General features: G+C 37.6%; 1 protein-coding gene across 2 annotated transcripts; it reads left to right on the forward strand.

Annotated features, from left to right (window-relative positions):
- Positions 1 to 88: 88 nt before the first annotated feature.
- Positions 89 to 16,379, forward strand: MLC1 (modulator of VRAC current 1). 2 transcript variants are annotated; one of them, XM_065741524.1, is made up of 11 exons: positions 89 to 290; positions 1,974 to 2,063; positions 3,950 to 4,003; positions 4,104 to 4,205; positions 8,631 to 8,732; positions 9,649 to 9,720; positions 10,186 to 10,302; positions 11,193 to 11,249; positions 12,272 to 12,394; positions 12,482 to 12,649; positions 15,874 to 16,379. In XM_065741524.1, exons 1-11 carry the CDS (start codon positions 111 to 113, stop codon positions 15,946 to 15,948), a joined length of 1,140 nt encoding a protein of 379 aa, XP_065597596.1. In that variant the 5' UTR covers positions 89 to 110; the 3' UTR covers positions 15,949 to 16,379. The 2 variants fall into 2 exon arrangements, with proteins under 2 accessions (XP_065597596.1, XP_065597597.1); XM_065741525.1 differs by having other exon boundaries at positions 12,485 to 12,649.
- Positions 16,380 to 19,729: the final 3,350 nt, after the last annotated feature.

The following is a 19,729-nucleotide window of genomic DNA, read 5'->3' on the forward strand; positions in this document are numbered from 1 at the left end:
AGAAAAAAAATTGAGCACTGAACTGAATATATGAAGAAACTAAGTTACATTTTTGATCTTTCTTTGTCCTTCCTATTGTCATTATTATTTAGTTGTCTGTACAAAGTGTTATGACCAGGGAAGAAGGTTACAGAGAAGAATTTAGCTATGATAGGATGCCAACTTTGGAGCGGGGAAAGCAAGAGAATGGAAATTATATACCGGATATCAAATCCAGTGACCTTCAGCTGTCAAAGAGGCTGCACCCTTGCTTTATTTACAGGACGTGGATCTTTTCTTTGCTGATGGGTGTAAGTACTTTATAAAAAGAAAATGAAAAATTCTAGGGGAAGTTTCTCTAATCTGTCCTGTTTCAGATCATTTGGGGAGTCATAATTACACCACTGATAGGACTGAATATAAATATTTGCTCTGAAAGGAACATACTTAGCAAACTTAGAATATAATATTTAATTATATTTAATTATTTAATAATATGCAATTGTTTAATAATATTCTTTGGATTGTTTTGCGGTAACTAAATATGCTTCATGAAGGTTGATTTTTGTTTATTTGACATTGAATGGATTAAGTGTGGTAGTTATAAACATGTATGTATTAGCAATGCCTCTGTGAAGTATGTAATGTATCCAAATCATATGCCTACTTTAAATTTTTTGTTTAAACTACTGAAAGTACTTGCCATGATAGCATTTTGGCATTAAAAATATTTGGTATGTTTAACTGCCAAATTCTACTTTATAAAGTTATGGAGTTATTTGACACAATTTTCATACTTATGTTTCATGAACATCATACTGATACGAGTTTTTCTTTTACTAGTAGAATCATTGGACAGTGATCTTGCACAAGCATCATGTTACTCCATGCTCCGAGCCAAGTTAATTAAAGCTCATTATAGCAATTTCAATTAAGTTTTTTTTTTTTTCTTACGAGTTGGTATGTTTTGAAGAGTAATTTTTCTAAGAACTAAAATATTTCAGTTTTACTAGGGTAATTGACTATTTTTGCACAGCGAATAAAAGTAGTGCCTTACTTTCATGGAAATAACACCTTTTTTGTTCTGACAATTGGTGTAAGGTGGCTTTCAGATGTATGGTTACACAAAAAGAACAAAATAAGAGCTGGCTTTCTTTCCATTACATTTTCTGAGCGTCTGTATGCTAAGCAACAGAAGTTCCATGGTGAACAGAGCTGGAGTGGTTGCAAACTATAGAGTGACATCAGAGCGTCTAGCAAGGCTGTTTTGTGCAGGAACAATTGAGTTTTTTGATGAAGACTTTTTAAAGACACAAGAAATCTGCAGCTTGAAAAAAATGCCCAAATAAGAAAGAACAGCTATTCTGTCCCTCATCTTTCCCAACCTATTTGAAGGAGTGTCTACTCAGAGCAGAAAGAAAAATTGTTAGTAGAAGACACTAATAGTTTGATGCTGAAAGTTTAGCCCTGATTGTGGAATGAATGGAGTGATTAGGAAGGGAGCAGCAAGAGTTGAGCATTTATGGTTGTGCCCCTGAACCAAAATGGGAAGAGAGTTTTTCTGGAGAAATGAGTGTAGGTGGGAGAACTTTTATAGATATTTCCTATTTTTTTTTTTGGTAGTTGCCTGTCTGTCCATTTGAACTGTGAATTTTGGTAGAGCCAAGCAGAGAATGCGAAGTAGAGGCTTACTTAAGTTTGCTGAAACATTTTTTTTTAATGTTGAACCCTCTGCCATTGCCTTTTCGTAATTTCCTTAGGTGTTTGCCAAGTCAGGACACAGTACCTGATTCAGACTTGCTTGTTTGGTATTAAGTCTTGGTAACCAGTGAAACATATTCCTCAGAACTAAGCATGCTTAGATATTTTGCTCCAAAATTATTCACACAAAGACTTCATTATTGCCAATCAATAGCTCAATTTGAAAGGAATTACTGATTTCTGTCTTTACAGTTGTTTTATTGTATTAATCTTTGTTATTTGTTGCTTTACAGACTTGCCTCCTTATTACTTCTGGGTTTTCACTGTATCTGGGAAATATTTTTCCATCTGAAATGGATTATTTACGTTGTGCAGCAGGTTCAGTAAGCATTCTTAATTATTTGCTGTGGCTGTTGGACAGCAAAACCAGTAAATTTTGTGTATTTATTTTCTTTTTCTTTTTTTATCCGTCTTTTTAATATTAATTTACTTCATGGAAAATTAGATTTTATTTAACAGTTCATTAAATTACTTCTCAGCTCATGATTAAGGGAATAGCCATTTTCACAGATAGTGTTGTGGAGCCGTTTTTGTTAACTAGCTTACCATGGGCAGCCCTTAATTATCTGCATGAATGTTTTTTCTGTGCCTTACTTGAAGGAAGTTTGCACTGTTGCATATTTGCAGAACTTCTTGCCTAAATACTGCTGGAATGTATTTCAAAGTATTACATTTTTCATTGTATTTTGCCATAATATCCAAGTACTCAGGCAGACTGAGAAAGTTCTCTGTTTTATTATTGTTTTATTAATACACTCTGAATCAACCATATCTGACGTTTCTCAAAATCCACTAATTTGTACTGTGCATTTAGGCACTCATATTTGTCTTATGTGATTATATATTATTAACACACTCTGGATTTTTCCATATAAGATGAGTCTGATGTACTTGTTTTGTTTGTGACAGGATTCTGTTCTGTCATTACTATTTTGGTAACTTGACATGTGGATTGATTTTAAGTTAGATGCAAGGCTAATGCTTTAAACAAGTACCAGGAGTTGTTCTGTGGATGAGCTGTGGCTTATGTTTCTGCTAGAGCAATTAGAATAATGTTGAAGCAGTTTTTGAAGCTAATGTCTTTGCCTAAGCTATTATGCTCTGCAACATTAATGTAGCTACTGAGATTTATCTTTTTCTGTCTCAAATATTGTCTCTTTGACAATAAAATTTCTTATTGAGACTTTTCAAACATCTTATGGATAAAGAAGGTTAGGTGACAAATCACTTTCGTGTTGGGTTTGAACGGTTTGCTGTTTCTGAAGACGTGTATGTTTGAGTGTCTGTATGTGGGCAACTTGTTTCAGCTCCTCCTGCAGGTAATGGAGGCAATGTAGTTGGAAGAGTCTACAGAGCTGTATGTTCTGCTGACTTCTAAGTGTGTAGCTTAGGAGGAGCAGAATTACTCTAGAATGTATTGACTATCTTGACTAGAAGTAGAATTCAGTCATCTAAATGTAGTCAGATTGTGTTCTAGAGGTTCTAGGGTATATAGGTTATAAATGTATGTATTCATGATGTTAAAGATAGGTCACTTGGGTGTTGAGGAAGTGCTGCCATGAATTTTGAACTTCCATACTAATCTAATTATAGCAGTTCCATTGTTGAGCCGTCAGTGCTCAGACTTGTGAAAAAATAATTAGTGAAGAAATGCAACATTTGTTACATGACTCATCATTAATGTGAAAATCTTATCCATAATTTTAGTTTAGTATATTCTTATTTAATTATGAATATATTGAACAATTACATTGTAATGTCTCAGCAGACTGATTTTTACCAAGATCTTCAGAAGGGTGTGGTTGAGATTGGTCAAATTCTAGTTGAAATCCTAATTTAAACAACGTATTTTTAAAAGAATATGGTCCAGTGCAGGAGTAGCTGTGCTTTTCCTTCTTAAAGCTCTGATGTCTTCTAGAGTTAATTTGTCTAACAGAGGCATGGAATTTCCTTATTCATCACACTGTGCTAGGTAGCTAGTCAAAGGTGAGGGATATGAAAACTCCTGGTAATCCTCAAGTACCAGTTGTAACTAATGAGTCCTATGAAGGAAGATGATCTTTCCTCAAAGTTTTTATTTTCTGTTTGTCCAGTGATTAACTGTAATGTGTAATATTAAATCTGACCCAATTAAAAACACATATAGAAAAATATATTTAATATTCTTTGTGCAGAATATCCCACTGGTTTTCTCTCTTAATTTTCCCAGTGTATTCCTTCAGCAGTTGTGAGCTTTGCTATAGCAAGGAATAAAATTAATGTGGTAAGTGTAAATGTTTTTTGGCAATTATATCAATTATATTTTTTTTTCTTTCCCCTGTTGTAAGATGAAAGAGAAACCCATTCTGAAACTTGTTTTACAGATACCCAATTTTCAGATTCTGTTTGTCTCTACATTTGCGGTTACAACTACATGTTTAATTTGGTTTGGATGCAAACTTGTCCTGAATCCATCAGCTATAAATGTAAGTTAATAAAATAATTGTTAATTAGTGCTATATTTATCATCGCTTAAAAAAAAAAAAAAGTAACAACATTGTTCTCAGCCTAGAGAGATCAACTGTGCTTTCAGCTCTGCAAAAAGGTGACAAAAAATACCCTAAAGCATTGATATATAGGTTTTTAATTTGCTTTCAGATTATTAATAAAAATACTACGCTCATAAGAGAGATCTCTCAGCCTTTCCTCCTAAGAGAGGGGCTCCAGGTCCTTTAGCATCTTTGTGGAGTCTCCTTCACTGGAGACATTCAAGACCTGACTGGACGCCTACCTGTGCAACCTGGTCTAAGGGGCCTGTTGTGGAAGGGGGGTTGGACTCAATGATCTCTGGAGGTCACTTCCAACCCCTACAATTCTGTAATTCTGTGATCTGCCAATAGCTCTACTTTTTGGAGTGAGACAAGACCTGAAAAATTGAAATCAGAGATAAAACCTCATACGAATAAAAGATACAGCAAACTTATTGGAGATAACTATGAAAATGACTTTCCTGTTGTATTTTAAGTTCAAGAGTATGAATTACATGTTGAAAGATGATCCAGTTTTATCAACTGGCTGTTTATTTTTCTGTTGATTGTAGTAACTTCTTAAAAAATGTTTTTTAAATTACATTTTTCTGAAAGAGCAGGATCAGAAGAGTTGAAAGCAGTTTAGTACCTCGACTATAGATTAGCTAATTTTCATGGTTAAATTAAACTGAAATGGGAGGGTATCTCAAACAGTTGTACTTTTATTACATCTCCAGATTAAGTATAATTCTTTCTTGGATCTTCTACAGTGTACAGTTCACCAGTAAAGAAAGTTTTGATGAAAGTTTCTCCCATCTATCATCAACAGAGAAAAGGCAGCAAGCTGTTGGACTTATTTGAAATACACTTATTTCATGCAGGGAACAGCTGTCTAGTTTTGAGTCACAGCCTTTACATTGTCTTTGGTAGTCTAAGACAAAGTAAAATTAGAGAGTTTTTTTGGTTATAGTAAAATGTTCTGAGACCTCTATATAAGAATATGATGTACGTGAATAATTCTATGGAGTAATATTGCAGTAATAAGTACTATTGTTGCTGTTGATAAATGCTCAGACTGCCACAGAACAGCTCAATGCAAACTACATCATACATTTTATATGAAGGTTAATGACTACCAGCATGTGCTATTTATTGTTCTTCTTCCACCGTCATGTCAGCTGTTGTGGTGCTAATGGCTCAGCAGTAATAATAGTTTGCTTTAATAATACAGGAGATCTGAATTGTTGTAACAAAGGACTTTAACAGAAAAACAGTACAGTTGCTATTTGCTTAAGAGCTAGCTATGCTATCTCAGTAATGTCTGTTTAGCTCCAGATTTCACTGATGTTGAACTTGTAAATTAATTGTATTTGCTTATTAGAAAATTTAGTGTATGGATTGGGCCAATTTATGAAAAAAAAAAAAAAGCCCGCTTTTCTAATGATATAACTAATTCCAGGTTCAAATTTCTATGCCTGATTTTCAGAGATGAAATACTGAGCTCAGTAGGAGCTGTGGGGATTTTACACTCTGCACAGCCAGGTCACTTGAACTGGAAGAGGCTTTAGATACTAGGCAGTTTGTGCCTAGATTGATGTGAGGACATCATGCCTACCCTGGGTTCTGTGCTATCTAAGGACAGTTTACATCAGTCAATTTTTTATACCCTTTGCTAGGTTATTGCTAGTGTAACTGTTACCTCATGCATTCCCCCACCTCTCTCCAAGTACAGAACACAGGGTTACTACCTGTATGGGAACTGCTGAATCACAGCCTGAACCACTGATTGGTCACCTGAGGTGAGCACCGAGTCAGCCACAGGGGCACAGGTGAAGGTGATATACCTGTGTGATTGGAAGGAGTGGAGCCTGGCTCCACTTCTCCCAAACCCCATTTAAGGACTGACCACCAGGAGGGAAGGGTCTCTTCTTGGAGATCCCTCCTGTGTGGAGTCCACAGCAAGCCTCTATCATCCTAAAGTGCTAGTTATCTGTGTGCCATATATAAAGGCCTACTGAAATATACCATCTTCCATACTATTTTTGAGTACCATCCTTGGGGATTATTTACCCTACACTGCTTTTTATCCCTTTTACCTTCCTTTCCTGATCGAGAGTTCAAATATTGGAAGATAGTCTGAGTATTTTGAGAGGGTACAGAAGCATGACTTGATACTAGTTGAGTTCCTTTACATTCTTTTCCACTAGTCTGTAGACAGTTTAACAACCCCATCAAGACAATGGAGTTCTATGTCTGCACAGAAGGATAATGAGTCCAAGGGACTCATATTGCTCCACTGTCGTTCGTGCATGTTCTGTGTGTTTGTACTTCAACTGATCCTACCAGCCTGTAGAGTTGAGCCCCAGCCCTAGTGACTGTCTGGGACTTCCTCTGATGTCTGTATAGACTACATCACCACCAGCAGTATTGGAAGCCTGGATGATGTGGGTGCATGGAGTTAGTGGAGTGTAGATGCTTGATTTGGTTGCCCAGTCAGAAGTGTGTGTCTCAGTGTACACTGGCTCACTTTGTTTCATTCTAGTTGCTGATCCAGGAAGGCATCAGACTCCTCTAGGTTCTCTGTCATAGTCTGTCAGACCAGTGGAGACAGCTTGCAACTTCTCTAAGATTCTGTGATTCTATGTATGAATTTAAAGAGCTGTGTTGAATTTTAAATGATTTATTTTTGAATTCTCTGTTTATATGGTTTTAACAAACTACATTTTTAGTGCCTGGTGTGTGTTCAGAGTGAATGGGATTAAAGTTGTGATGATCCACTATTTTCTACCCATAGAAGAGGATTAAGGGCACAGTTTACATGATTCTCTATATCTGGACTTAAACCACTGGTAGTTACAGTGAGAATTTTCTTGTGTGCTTGGAAATCTAGTGTTGAATTCTCATTGTTAGGAATAGTTTTAAAATGTGTTTACTTCCAACTGTAGCAGTATTTTTATTTAAAGAAAAACACCCAAACTCCAGAACTGTAGTTATTTTTACTTTGTTCTAGTAGCACTGAATTAATTTTTGCAAGAGGAATGCCCTATCTGATATTCTACGCATATCACATCAGAAGAAATACAGGAAGGTATTTGGAAAAAAACTGATCTATTTATTACTTTTCTTTAACTTCCGTTGTTTCCTTCTTATAGCTAGCACTAAATAAGCTAGTATGTCCCTGTAATTATGGTGCTTCTGAACACAAACTTGAATATCTATTTGACACTGCTCTGTTCAGTGTGGCCTTGTCAGTATCAGTGCTGTGTGTCAAAACATTGTAGTTTACAGGCTGGATTCAATACCCAAAAAAGCCCTTAAAATCTGCCATGATCTTTTTCATATATTATTTATATATGAATATATATTGTTTATATATATTTATATACATATATATTTATATTCTGAAATACAAATGTTGGAGGAAAACTTAGATTTGATTGTCCCAGAAATAGGTCTACCATGAAGAAGCACTGATGTTCATTGAACTGGGACTTGTTATAGTTGTATAGATTTTTTTTAATGGAGTTCCTTCTCCTTAAACTTTTGGTGTTTTGCCCAATGGCCTCACCTAGCCACCAGATATGTTTTGGGCTGCCACTAGAAAAACACAGTGCTTCTAAAGACTTACAAAGGGAGATCTCTGCCTAGATTGCATGCCTCTATAAGACTATTAAACCCACATACTGTTGGTATTGTCTCATGAAAAGAGGTAGATAAGAGAGAAATATGTAATATTCCATTCATGTATTCTTGTCCTGAAAATCTTCAGTGGCAGAAGGAGTTGCAGCATATGTATTTTTACATGGTAATGTAGTCTATTAGACCTGCAAGAGTAGCAAAGTCACAAAGACTAGTACTAGGCAGATCACAGAGCTAGGATTCTTGTCCTAGTTCTTTGGAATGTGTTTTCATTCAGCAGTAGGCATTGTATCAGACAATTTGCATTGCAGTGTAGGGTTTGGAAGCCTGTGGCCTTCTTTCTCTCCCTGTGGATTTCCCTCACCCCCCAGGCGTTTGTCTTTCTGTTCCTGTGAGTCTTTTACTATTTGCTGCAGTGTTCTGGTTTCATACGGGAGGTCCTGCAAAATGCAACAGTACCCAGTACATCCCCCTTGTCATTTACTGCTTTTTTTTGGAAGACAGTGATACACTATTCTTCAAGCAGATTGCTTTCATAATTGAAATAAATAACTTTCTCGGATTAGGTATTCTCATTGTTATATAGACAATTAAGTGTTCTGGAAATTAATCAGAAACAAAAAGGTTTTAAAAGTGCCTAATCAGTAGATACATCTAAATGTCAGAGTGTAGATGGCTGGATTCTGCCCCCTCTGTTACTTTTAATGTCAAAGATACAACTTATATTTGGAATTTTCCTGACAGATAAATTTCAACTTGATTCTGCTTATTCTGCTGGAAATCTTCATGGCAACCACTGTGATCATTTCAGCTCGATCTACTGAAGACTGCTGTATGAGAAAGAAAGTAGGTACCCTGAAAGAATGAGTTAATTGTTTTTTGATGTTTTTCTAAGTAACTTGGAAAAAAGTATTAGATTTTTCCTGTATTAAGTGTATTGACAAATTGCACATTAATCCATTGTATCTTACCAGATTTCCTGATAAAATGAGTTTTGAAGATATAACTAGGTTTAAAAAATAAATATAATGTACTAGACGTTAATATGCTCTGTTTTTAAGAGTACAGTGGATCCTCTTTTACATGAACTGCAAAGTTATGCAGCACAGGGCTGTGTGAATATTTTATGAACAGACATGGCAAGTAGTTGGTTTATGTTTTGTAGAACAACATTCAATGAAGCATAAAATACTGAATGTATGCATATGATACCTTTTGATGTGCGAGGTGGAAAAAGCATTCAGCATTTAGCTCATTTGTTATATCTGGACAATGAATATTGGCTTCAGGTTTTTAAGTGCTTTCCCAAATTACACCCTTGTTTCTGTGTTACCTTCCTTTACCTATTAATGAAGCCATTTCATGTTCTGGTGAAAGCATTTTTTGCTAGACAAAGCCATACTGTAAACTGTCTTTCTTCATTTTCTGTTAATCCTTGTCAGCAAAGTCTGAAGGATTTACTTCAGATTTTCAAAAATCTTTCAGACTTTGAAAAGCTAAGGAAGAAAGCAGAAAAGAGACGGCTGTATTTCACTGTTGAGCAGTGGTAGTATAACAGCTCATCTGGGACTGCCTCGTTTATTTTCAATGTGATTGATGCAGTCTGACACTGTCAAGTGTTGCCAAGTGTCACTTTTGGTTCTGATGGGCCAACCAGCCATTATGTGCCACCTGTAACAGGATCTTAACAAGTTCTATAGGATGTAAGAAGAAATTTATTACTTTGTGTATTTTTTTAGTCATGATTTTTATTTTCCCCTAGAATCCCACATATGATAGTACCGTTGTTTTGAGTAATGTCAGCTTTCCTACTCGAATTCTGAAGTCATACTCAGTAAGTACTTTTTTTCTGTCACTAAATCAATTTATTCGTTCATCATTCTAAGTGCTGAATTCCTTTAAAGTCGGAAACAGATTAGTGTAGGTAAGCACTGAAGAAAATAGAATCAGAAATATGAGATGCATCCTAAAATGCTTCCTTTTAGAATGTTGTAAGATAAATAACTGCCATGTACAGTGGGAAAAAGATTACTTAATGACATAAGGATAAATACTGTGAACTGAACTGCTATTTAGTGGAGTGGGACTAATAAATGAGAGTATAAATATGCATAATGAAGCTATCTTGTTTTCATTTAAGCCAGCTGGAGTTTTGCCATATTTTACATCTGCAGAACTGTTTGCATATCTAATAGCATAAGTGCTTTTTTTATTTCCAGTGGATTCTTTTCCATAGGCAAATAGGAAATTTGTAGTTTAAATTCACTATTAATAACTTCTGTGCTCTACTTTGTTTTAGGTAATTGAGGTGATTATTGGAATTTCATCAGTATTTGGTGGCATAATTGCTTTAAATATGGATGTTCTTGTCTCAGGTCCATATCTTTCAGTAACATTCTTCTGGATCTTAGTTGCTGTAAGTAGTTCAGAGTGAATGTGCTCTGTTTTAAAACAGTGTATTTGATTTTTCTTTCTCTTTTTCACTGTACTGGAACATTTTTTTGACCCTAATCTTACTTGGGAATTGTTGCATCCCAAATAAATAAATACTCAGTACATCTAATCTATTATGTAATATGATTGTTTTATTTCAGTTTACAAGCTTTTGATCCTTAAAACATATGATGATATGTTTTCAGTCCCCAGCAACATGGAAATGAGTAATAAGACAAGGGTTTTAAATTATAACTGTTTTGTGAAACAATTCCTAGATTTTATAGTATTTCAGGCTGCAAAATAAAAAGTTGAGTTTAATTTCAGTGTGATAGATTCCTTAGGATATCACTTCTAGTTCATCATAGTTAACTGGATTAAAAGCCTGAGACTGCTTGGTACTGCTTGTCACTAATAACAGCCTGCACCTAGGAACAGTGGTTGTGTTGCTGTACTTGCCACAAGCTAAACAAGTTCAGAAAGATGGTAGTGAACACTAGATTTATATATGGCCCCTATGTCTGGAAAATCCCTTGGAGGAAATGGAAAAAGACAGCAAACAACTAGTTCAGCATGCAGAACTCACAGAGTTTGGTGGTGGTCATTAGGTTTTCAGGCAGATGCATCAAGTTTTATGGCAAATATTTCAGTATGTGTAGGTTTAATGCACAATACTCATTCAAATGCAGATTAGTTTTATCTTTGTTTAATTGATTCACAGTACAGTCATAAAAATATACATGGTTTTATGTATTAAATTTAGGGTATGATCTATGACTAGTGGGAATTGCTGTTACACAGTTGTAAATTGGGTGCTTTTAAAGTAGGTAAATCCTTGTTTTGTTACACTTTCTTGTGTTTTACTTTATGTAGTGCTTTCCTAGTGCTATTGCAAGTCACGTGGCTGCTGAATACCCAAGTAAATGTCTGGTAAGTGTGTAAAAATCCTTGAATTATGCCATTAGTGTAATAGTATTCATATTTCTCCTCTTGTTACAGGTACAGATGTAACAAATGCAGTGTGTAGTAAGAGTGTAAGTTGATGTTTCTGAAAAGAAGTCCAGTCCATAGAATTCGAAGAACTGTTTTTCTTCATTTTGTTTTGTTTTTACTAGTTTCTTAGAAATGGATATTGCTTTATGAAAAAGAAATGCCTCTGGTACATGAAGAAGTGTTTTCTTGATCCTGAACTTAGATCCTTTCCATTCCATTTCCCTTCCATTATGTGCTGTGTTCCCTGAAGGAAGAAAATTAGGGGTGCAGTCCGTACAGGGTCTGGAACATGTTATAAACAAATTCCTGATCTATATGAGTAGCAAGAAAAATGAAGAATGTTCTATAAAACACATTTATTCCCAGAGTGTCCCAGATGTGTAGTTTAGTATCCTTAAAACATCTGCTCTAAGTTATAGTCATTCAACCATACTTAAGTCAGTAATAATGCATGACCACAACAGAAGTCAGAATTTGATTCTTTAGGACAATATTTGAATGAAAACTAAGCTGCTATTTTATTGTAATAAATTTGCTGCGAAGCACTCAACTTGATTTGAATGGCTGTTGTTGTAGATTAAGTCTACAATATCTGCTGTTAATTCTTATTTCATACAAACTGAAAAAGAAATGATACTGCTTCACTCGCTTTCTAAATTCAGTGTTGTTTCCTCTATCTGCATCTGAAGAGCACTTTTAAAATTATACAAAACATCCATCATGCTTCTTAAAAGGAGAATGAATTAGAAAACAGGAGTGTTTTGGCTAGAAAACTTAGTTTAGTCAAAGCTTGCTTCTGTATCTCCATAGGGAGTTAAGTGGCTGTTAAGTTTTATCTTGTATGTGTCTTACACTTTTATACACTTCTATTATGCTTGCTTCAAGGAGATACAGTTCACAAACCAACATTTTTACTTGTTTTTATCCCCATTTAATGTTTATAATCTTCTTTTATTTAGGTTGAGGTCCTCATTGCCATTAGCAGTGTCACATCTCCATTGTTGTTCACTGCTTCTGGATACTTATCCTTCAGTATCATGCAAGTTGTCGACATCTTTAAAAATTATCCACCTGCTGTTAAAGTATGTATTTTTATGGAACTGGAAAATTAACACCTACCTATTAAAGTAGCAACAAAAGAATGAAGGTATCTGTGTCTCTATTTTTAGCAGTCTTATGATGTACTACTGTTGCTCCTGATGTTGATGCTGCTAATTCAGGCATGCCTTACTATTGGAACTGTAATACAGTGTGTAAATTACAAGACAAAAATGAAACTGCAGGATTCCTCCTGGACAGAGTCACAGGTTAAAAAACAGGAGTACAGAACTACAGAGGTATGTATTTGTAACCTATGAATTTTTAAAAAATTACCATGGATTCATAGAAAATACGATAGACCTTGCATGACCATGTTCTGATAATGAGAAATTAATGAAATTAATGTTTTATATGCAGGCATAAGTTTTGAACTATAGGATGAGTGTCAGTATAGTTGTCTTTCCAATGGCTGTGAAAAATAAGAAGGGGTTCTCTAGGTACATAGGCAGGAAGAGACAAACAAAGGAGAGTGTTCTCCCTCTTATTAATGAGGATGCAGGCATGGAAAAAGCTGAGGTGCTCAATAACTGCTCACTGTGGCCAGGCTCACTGTGTCTGCCAGGACCCTGATCCTTTAGGTCGGGGTGAGAGGAGTGGATTCTGTCCCACTGTAACAGATGGGACCTCCTCATGAAACTGAATGTATGCAAGTCTGTGGGGTTGGATGATATGCATCTAGTGGTTTTTAGAGAGATGACTGATGGTGTTGCTGAGCTGTTCTCCATCGTATTAAAAATCACGGCTGTCAGGCGAAATCCCCAGTGACTGGAAAAAGGGAAACATGGCTCCCATTTTTAAGAAAGGGTGAAAGGATGACATGGGGAAACTACAGGCTGGTGAGCCTTACCTCTGTGCCTGGGAAGATCATGGAGCAGATCCTCCTGGTTACCATGTTAAGGCATGTATGAGACAAAGAGGTGGTCTGAGACAGCCAGCATGGTTTCACCAAGGGCAGATCTTGCCTGACCAATCTGGTGGCCTTCTATGGTGGAGTGATGGCATTGGTGGACAGGGGAAGGGTGATCTATGTCATCTACCTGAACTTCTAAAAGGCCTTTGACATGTTCCCTCATCACATCCTTCTCTCTAAATCGGAGAGGTATGGATTTGAAGGATGGACTGTTCGATGGATTAAGAGCTGGTTGGCTGGTCACAGCCGAAGGGTTGCGATCAATGGTTCTGTGTCTGGGTGGAGGCTGGTCACAAGTGGTGTCCCCCAGATCGAGTACACTCTGGTGCAGTCGGTATATTGGAAGGAGGGGAAGCCATCCAGAGAGACTTGGACAGGCTGGAGAAATGGGCTCATGTGAACCTAATGAGGTTCAACAAAGCCAAGTGCAAGGTGTTCAGCTTGGGCGGGAGCAATCCCAGATATTTATACAGACTAGGGGAAGAACTCCTGGAGAGTAGCCCTGTGCAGAAGGACTTGGGGGTCTTGGTGGATGAGAAGCTGGACATGAGCCAGCAGCATGCACTTGCAGGCAGGAGGGCCAACTATATCCTGTGCAGCATTTAAAAAGGGGTGGTCAGCAGGGACAGGGAAGGGATTGTCCCCCCTCTACTCAGCTCTCATGAGGCCCCATCTGGAGTACTGCATCCAGGCCTGGGGCCCCCAGCACAAGAAAGATGGAGAGCTCTTGGAATGGGTCCAGAGGAGGGCCACTAAAATGATCAGAGGGATGGAGCACCTCTCCTATGAGGAAAGGTTGAGGGAACTGGGCTTGTTGAGGTTGGAGAGGAGAAGGCTCCAGGGAGACCTCACTGCGGCCTTCTAGTACTTGAAGTGAGAGGGAACGCCTGTTTACGTGGGTTGATATTTATAGGACAAGGGGGAATGTTTTTAAACTAACACAGGAGCTTTAGGATAGATGTTAGGAAGAACTTTTTCACTGAGGGTGGTGATGCACTGGAACAGGTTGCCCAGGGAGGTTGTGGATGCCCTATCCTGGAGGCATTCCAGGTAAGGCTGGATGTGGCTCTGGGCAGCCTGCTCTAGTAGTTGATGACACTGCCCATGGCAGTGGGGTTGAAACTAGATGATCTTTAAGGTCCTTTTTAACCCAGACCATTCCAGGGGAGTGAATTTGCTAAGCTGAGTTAGTTCTAAGTTGCCTAAACTGGAAATGTTAGGTTCATTGAGCATAGAATGAACACTTTGGCAAGCTGCGTGAGTGGCTACCTGTGCTGGTCAGTTTGAACTAGTGAACAGAGGAGAGTATCTAGAATCCCAGGACTTTCCACATTATAACTATTCTACTAAGGTTGGTAACAAAGATTAAAAATTGGTATCCTCTGTTTCCTTCCTGCAAGTAAGTGTTCAGTTCTTTCAGTTAGACATATACTAAGTACTTCCTTAGAGCACGGTAATGCCACTATTGTTGTTAACACGTTTAATGTATCTTGAGTGCTCTTCCAGGGGCTGGTGGATCATGTTGATATGCACAGATCAACTACATGCATCTCCTAGCATAGTACAGCACATTTAGCCTGTAGGCTTTCCTCATTTCTTCTCAACAGAGCGAAGTGCTATATTGAAGAACAGGGGAGAGTTAAGCCTGCTAACTGGATGGTTACTGTATGGCCCAGCACTGGAAAGGTTGAGTGCTGGATTCAGTCCCTGCTCTAGAAGGAGCATCCACAATGAAACAGCACTGGATAGAATGTGCAGGAAGTGCACAGTACACAGCAGTAGTACAGCTGTTACACAACTGGTAAAAGAAAATGGAAGCTGTGGATTTAAGTTCCCTTCAGGTTGCTGAAGGCCTTCAGTGTAAGTCACTGATCATTTGGTTCTGTGACCTGAGAGTTATGTTCTCTATAAAAAATAGAGCACAGCAGTATTTCCATGGCTAAAAGTCACATTTTTTTGAGCATAAGTGATGGTATGGCTAAACAGTTCTCTTCTGGGGGTTATCCGGGTATCAGTTAGATGCTAAAAATTTTTCCAGGAAAGCAATATCTTACTGTTTACCTTGTAGTGTTTAAACACGAGTAGTGTTATAGGTGAAGGTGTTGGTCTCTGGCTTTTAAGGAGTCTGTATTCTTGGGCAAGATCTTAATTTACTTGCATGCATATAGAGGAATCTTGCTTCAGTTTCATTGTGAGGGCTACTGCTAGCTACTAATTTGGATTCAGAGATCTGGGTGGTAGAGCTTTCAAGTAATTTTTTGACAAAAAAATTGACAAGATGCCTGAAGTTGTGTTTTAAGTGGGAATTTGACCAAATTTCATTGGCCCACATGTTTTAAGTACTACAGTTTACATTATTACAATTGTCTGTTGTAAATATGTACTATACAGTATACAAAGCTGTACAATTTACAACATATACAGTATTCAAACTGTAACTAATCATGTTTATGTTCTCCCAGATTGTCTCAGATGTTTACTTGCTTAAAATTGTTTTTAACCAAAGTGTTGTTTTGTGTTTCCATTTGTTTGAAATTTGTTTACTTTTAGGTTTCCAATAATACCTTAAAGGATTTTGACAAAGACAAAGCCTGGAAAGCAGTTGTGGTGCAGATGGCTCAGTAGTTTGGATTCAGCCACTACAGTACGATCCAATACAGTAAATCTACTGTTTGAATAAAGGCTTAAAAAATTTTCAGTTTATAAACAGCAACATAGATACAGCAGTAGAAGCCAATGAATAACACAATAAATATTGCTTTTTGTATCATTTTGAAATATGCTGATAACATTTTTAACAAATGTCTTTTTGGTTGGTATCTGCATCTTAGTCTTTCTTTCAAAGATACCATTGGGGAAAAAAAAAGTAATGACTCACATGCTGATAGTGAAATAAAATATGACAATATGCAGTAGGCTTCATGTGTTTGCAAGAGACTGTAATAACTGCAGTTATGCAGTCAGTGTAACTGATAAATGGTTTTGTAAAGTTATGAATACAAATTGTAATTGTTATTTCTGCTTATACTTCACTTTTGTAGGAGTTGTAAAGTTCTTTTTCATTTCGTTGCTTTTATATAAATAAAAGTCTTTGTTATCTGAAAGCTCAAGGATCAGAATTGACATTCTTACTGTAGGGGTGAAAATAGAATAATTTCTCAAATTAAGCTTCATCTTCCTTCTGTTAAGGGAGGAAGGGAGTTTTGCTGAGTGTCCAAAATTAAAGCCAAAGAAAAAAACAAACAGAAACAGCCAAATAACTTGAGATAGCACTAATATGATTCTTTTCCTACATTAAAATGTTTGGCATGTTATTTTTCATTTATTTAGTTTCCAACTATCTTTAAAACTTGAAGGATGTAGTTGCTCTTCAGCATGAATATCCTCTGTTCAGATTACCTTTTTCTCCTATGTGAATTAAGATTGAATCGATTTAGAACAATATAAATTTCCAGGTTGACAGATATTTGAATTTATGTTGGGTTAGCTGCTAAATAGTGGTGTTTTTTGTATATTTTTTCCTGTTTCTTTTTGAAAGAAAGACTTCAAAAGTTCATTCTTTCTCTTTGAATGTGCACTCAAATCACTTACTTTGGAACATGGTGGAAACTTATCCGCTTTTGAAGAGGGGAATTGAGAAAAAGGTATGTCTGGATGAGGGATGGGGCCCTTCAGGTGTGTTAGTATGGGTTTTTTGTTTGATTTTAGGACAGCTGATGACAATTAAAGCATTTTAATAGAGAATACTCTTTCAAGTTTAGAGCAGTGCTTCTTAATAATGCACATATGGCAACCTCTCAATTCACCTAAAAAAAATAAAGGGTTGTTTTGGCTCATGCTAGTACATCATCAACCAGAGGATGCATCTGCTGTTTGCTGGTACTTAGGGAACATTTTCTCAACAAGGCAAATGAATAATACTGCTACAATCTTACCATTATTGTAAATACTAAAATGATTTATTTGATTGTACAGTATTTCATTGAAAGTCACAAAGAAGTAGTGATGATTCTACCTACAAATAACCATTCGAACAGCTTTTTAAATCTCAGATATTGTAGACTGGATGAAGACAGAAATGTGAAAGTTCTTTATGAATCACCATAAAGCGAAAGTATAGAATGTATGCAGAATAGTTTGAATGTATCTCATATCTCAACCATTTACTTGTTTGTATGTGGTGATATGCTTGCCTTTGTTAAACAGAATCACAAAATTGTAGGGGTTGGAAGGGACCACCAGAGAACATAGAGTCCAACCCCCTGCCAAAGCAGCTCCCTTGCCCAGGTTGCAGAACTTCCAGTGCTTCAGTTTGTGGCCACTTCCCCTCGTCCTATCGCCACATACTGCTGAGAAAAGTCCTACCTCATCCCTTTGCCTCCTGCATCTTAGATGTGGATCAGTTCCCCTGAGCCTTCTTTTTTCAAGGCTGAAGAGACCCAGGTCTCTCAGCCTTTCCTCATACCAGAGGTGTTGCACATTGTTTATCATTTTTGTCGCCCTCTGCTGGACTCTTTCAAGGAGATCCCTCTTTTTTGCACAGAGGAGCCCAAAACTGAACACACTACTTCAGGTGAGGCCTCACCAGGGCAGAGTAGAGGGAGAGGATTACCTCCTTTGATCTGCTGGCCATGCTCTGTGTCTAAAAGAGGTATCTTTTTAATCAAATGGTGGTTGGCTTTGCTTATGCAGAAGGTAAGATCTAATTAAATCTTCTGTTATTGAGTGCTGATGGAGAAGAAATTAGTGACACATGCTTAAGCATCACCTTTCCTCAGAAGGCCCTCCTGATGAGGCACTGAGCTTCTTTAATCTTGAGTCAAATGATTTGAGATGCCCTTCTGAATGGTAAGAATCCTTTAAACCACTACTTATTTTTGGTGCACTCTCAGGAGTGACCGGGGGAGCCTAATGCCAGAGTGTAACAGAGTTTGTTTACCTTTCTTTTGGGAAGCTGAAGTATTCTAATGAGAGGTAAGGAAAATAGCATTCATCTAAAATAAAGAGGAAAACTAAGGAAACTTTGGATCCTGCTCTGGAGGTTGACTTTTCTTATCCCATGCAAGGAATAAAATCATGGAAGCAGGAGGCAAGATTTTAAACCATAACCAGTGTAGGGCTGGCAGTTGACACAAAAAGGCTTTTTCAGGCTTCACTGTAAATCTCACTCTGTGGTTAAATGCATTTTTAATTCAAAGCAGCAGCCTGTGCTGGCCCATGCTACTTCCAGCCAAGTGATTTGCATGTTGGAATTTGCCGTAGTGAATCTAATGGCTTGTAGCGTTCATTAGAGTGTGCTGGTAGGTGATTGCTTCCACAGCTCAGCAGGTAAGCTGTGGATACACCTGCCCACGGAGCAGCCTGTGGAGGTCCCAGTGGCAGCAGGTGGGTGCAGGAGGTGCCAGCTGTGGTGACCCCACAGCCCTGCCAGCTGCAGGTAAGGTGAGGACTATGAGTTGAGCCGCCATGGGTCTGCCTTGGGAAGCTTCTGCAAAGCAAGTTTGAGTTTTCTGTGTATAAATCCCTAAAGAACATCGATTCAGTCTTGGCAGGAAGGAAGTAGCTGCTCAGGAGATGACTTCAAAATAAGGAGAAGGCACTGGTTTAACTAAAGGGTTGGTTCTTCCTGTGGAAATGAGGTGCAGTGTCTTCTGGGCATATTCCAGATGTGAAGCAACACGCCACAGTTAAAAGCTACCTGCAGTTTTTAAGACTGATGAAGTGAGGATTGGAGGAAGATAGCCAGGGTGTTTGGGAGGCTTAGTATTTGCCCCAAACAACTCCTAGCTGCAGACCAACGCTGCTGCTTTGGCACACTTAAATCCAACTGTAGGTTTCTGCCCAGGTTTAAGTCTGAGGGACAAAAGTCATAGCCCCCTCTTGGTGACACAACACTGTGCCATGTTGCAAGGGTCCTGCTGGGGAAGTCTTTCTGGAACTGGAAATAAATGGAATGATCGTTATGTACAGCTGCTTAGCTTACCAGGAGTTAGGGTCCTGGTTTAAAAGGAAAAAAGAAATGGTACTAACTAAAATAACTAAATATGTCTGAAGCACTCAGCTAGGAAAGCAGATGAATGTTGATCTTCAGTTTGAGCATTTTTTAATCCTCTTTGCTCCTGCAGGCAAACTTGTAGCAGCGCACCAGGAGTGAAAATGCACAACTGACTCTCTGTGTGTGTTTATCATTTTAACTTGCCTTGTAAGAATGTTCATGCTTTTATAGGAATATAGATATTTTTGAGTTGATTGAAGCTTTTTACATCTTTCCTACCATTTATCTCCAGCAGCTGAAAAGGGAGAATTATATGAGATGCCTGAGCTGATTTAACTCAGCACTGAAATGGGCTGTTTCCTCTGGCCTCCTCCCTCACGCTAGCAGCGACTGGTATCTGACTAAACTTGC

This window comes from Cyrtonyx montezumae, unplaced genomic scaffold (assembly GCF_038088225.1).
Source record: "Cyrtonyx montezumae isolate F1298 unplaced genomic scaffold, pur_monq_1.0 scaffold_3, whole genome shotgun sequence".
Taxonomy (NCBI): Eukaryota; Metazoa; Chordata; class Aves; order Galliformes; family Odontophoridae; genus Cyrtonyx; species Cyrtonyx montezumae.

Bases quoted from the DNA above. Each gene is read 5' to 3' on its own strand.
- MLC1 (XM_065741524.1), top strand. From the start codon at position 111: ATGACCAGGGAAGAAGGTTACAGAGAAGAATTTAGCTATGATAGGATG. The intron at 8,733-9,648 runs GTAGGTACCCTG...ATTTTCCCCTAG, and splicing joins ACTGCTGTATGAGAAAGAAA to AATCCCACATATGATAGTAC. The intron at 9,721-10,185 runs GTAAGTACTTTT...ACTTTGTTTTAG, and splicing joins GAATTCTGAAGTCATACTCA to GTAATTGAGGTGATTATTGG.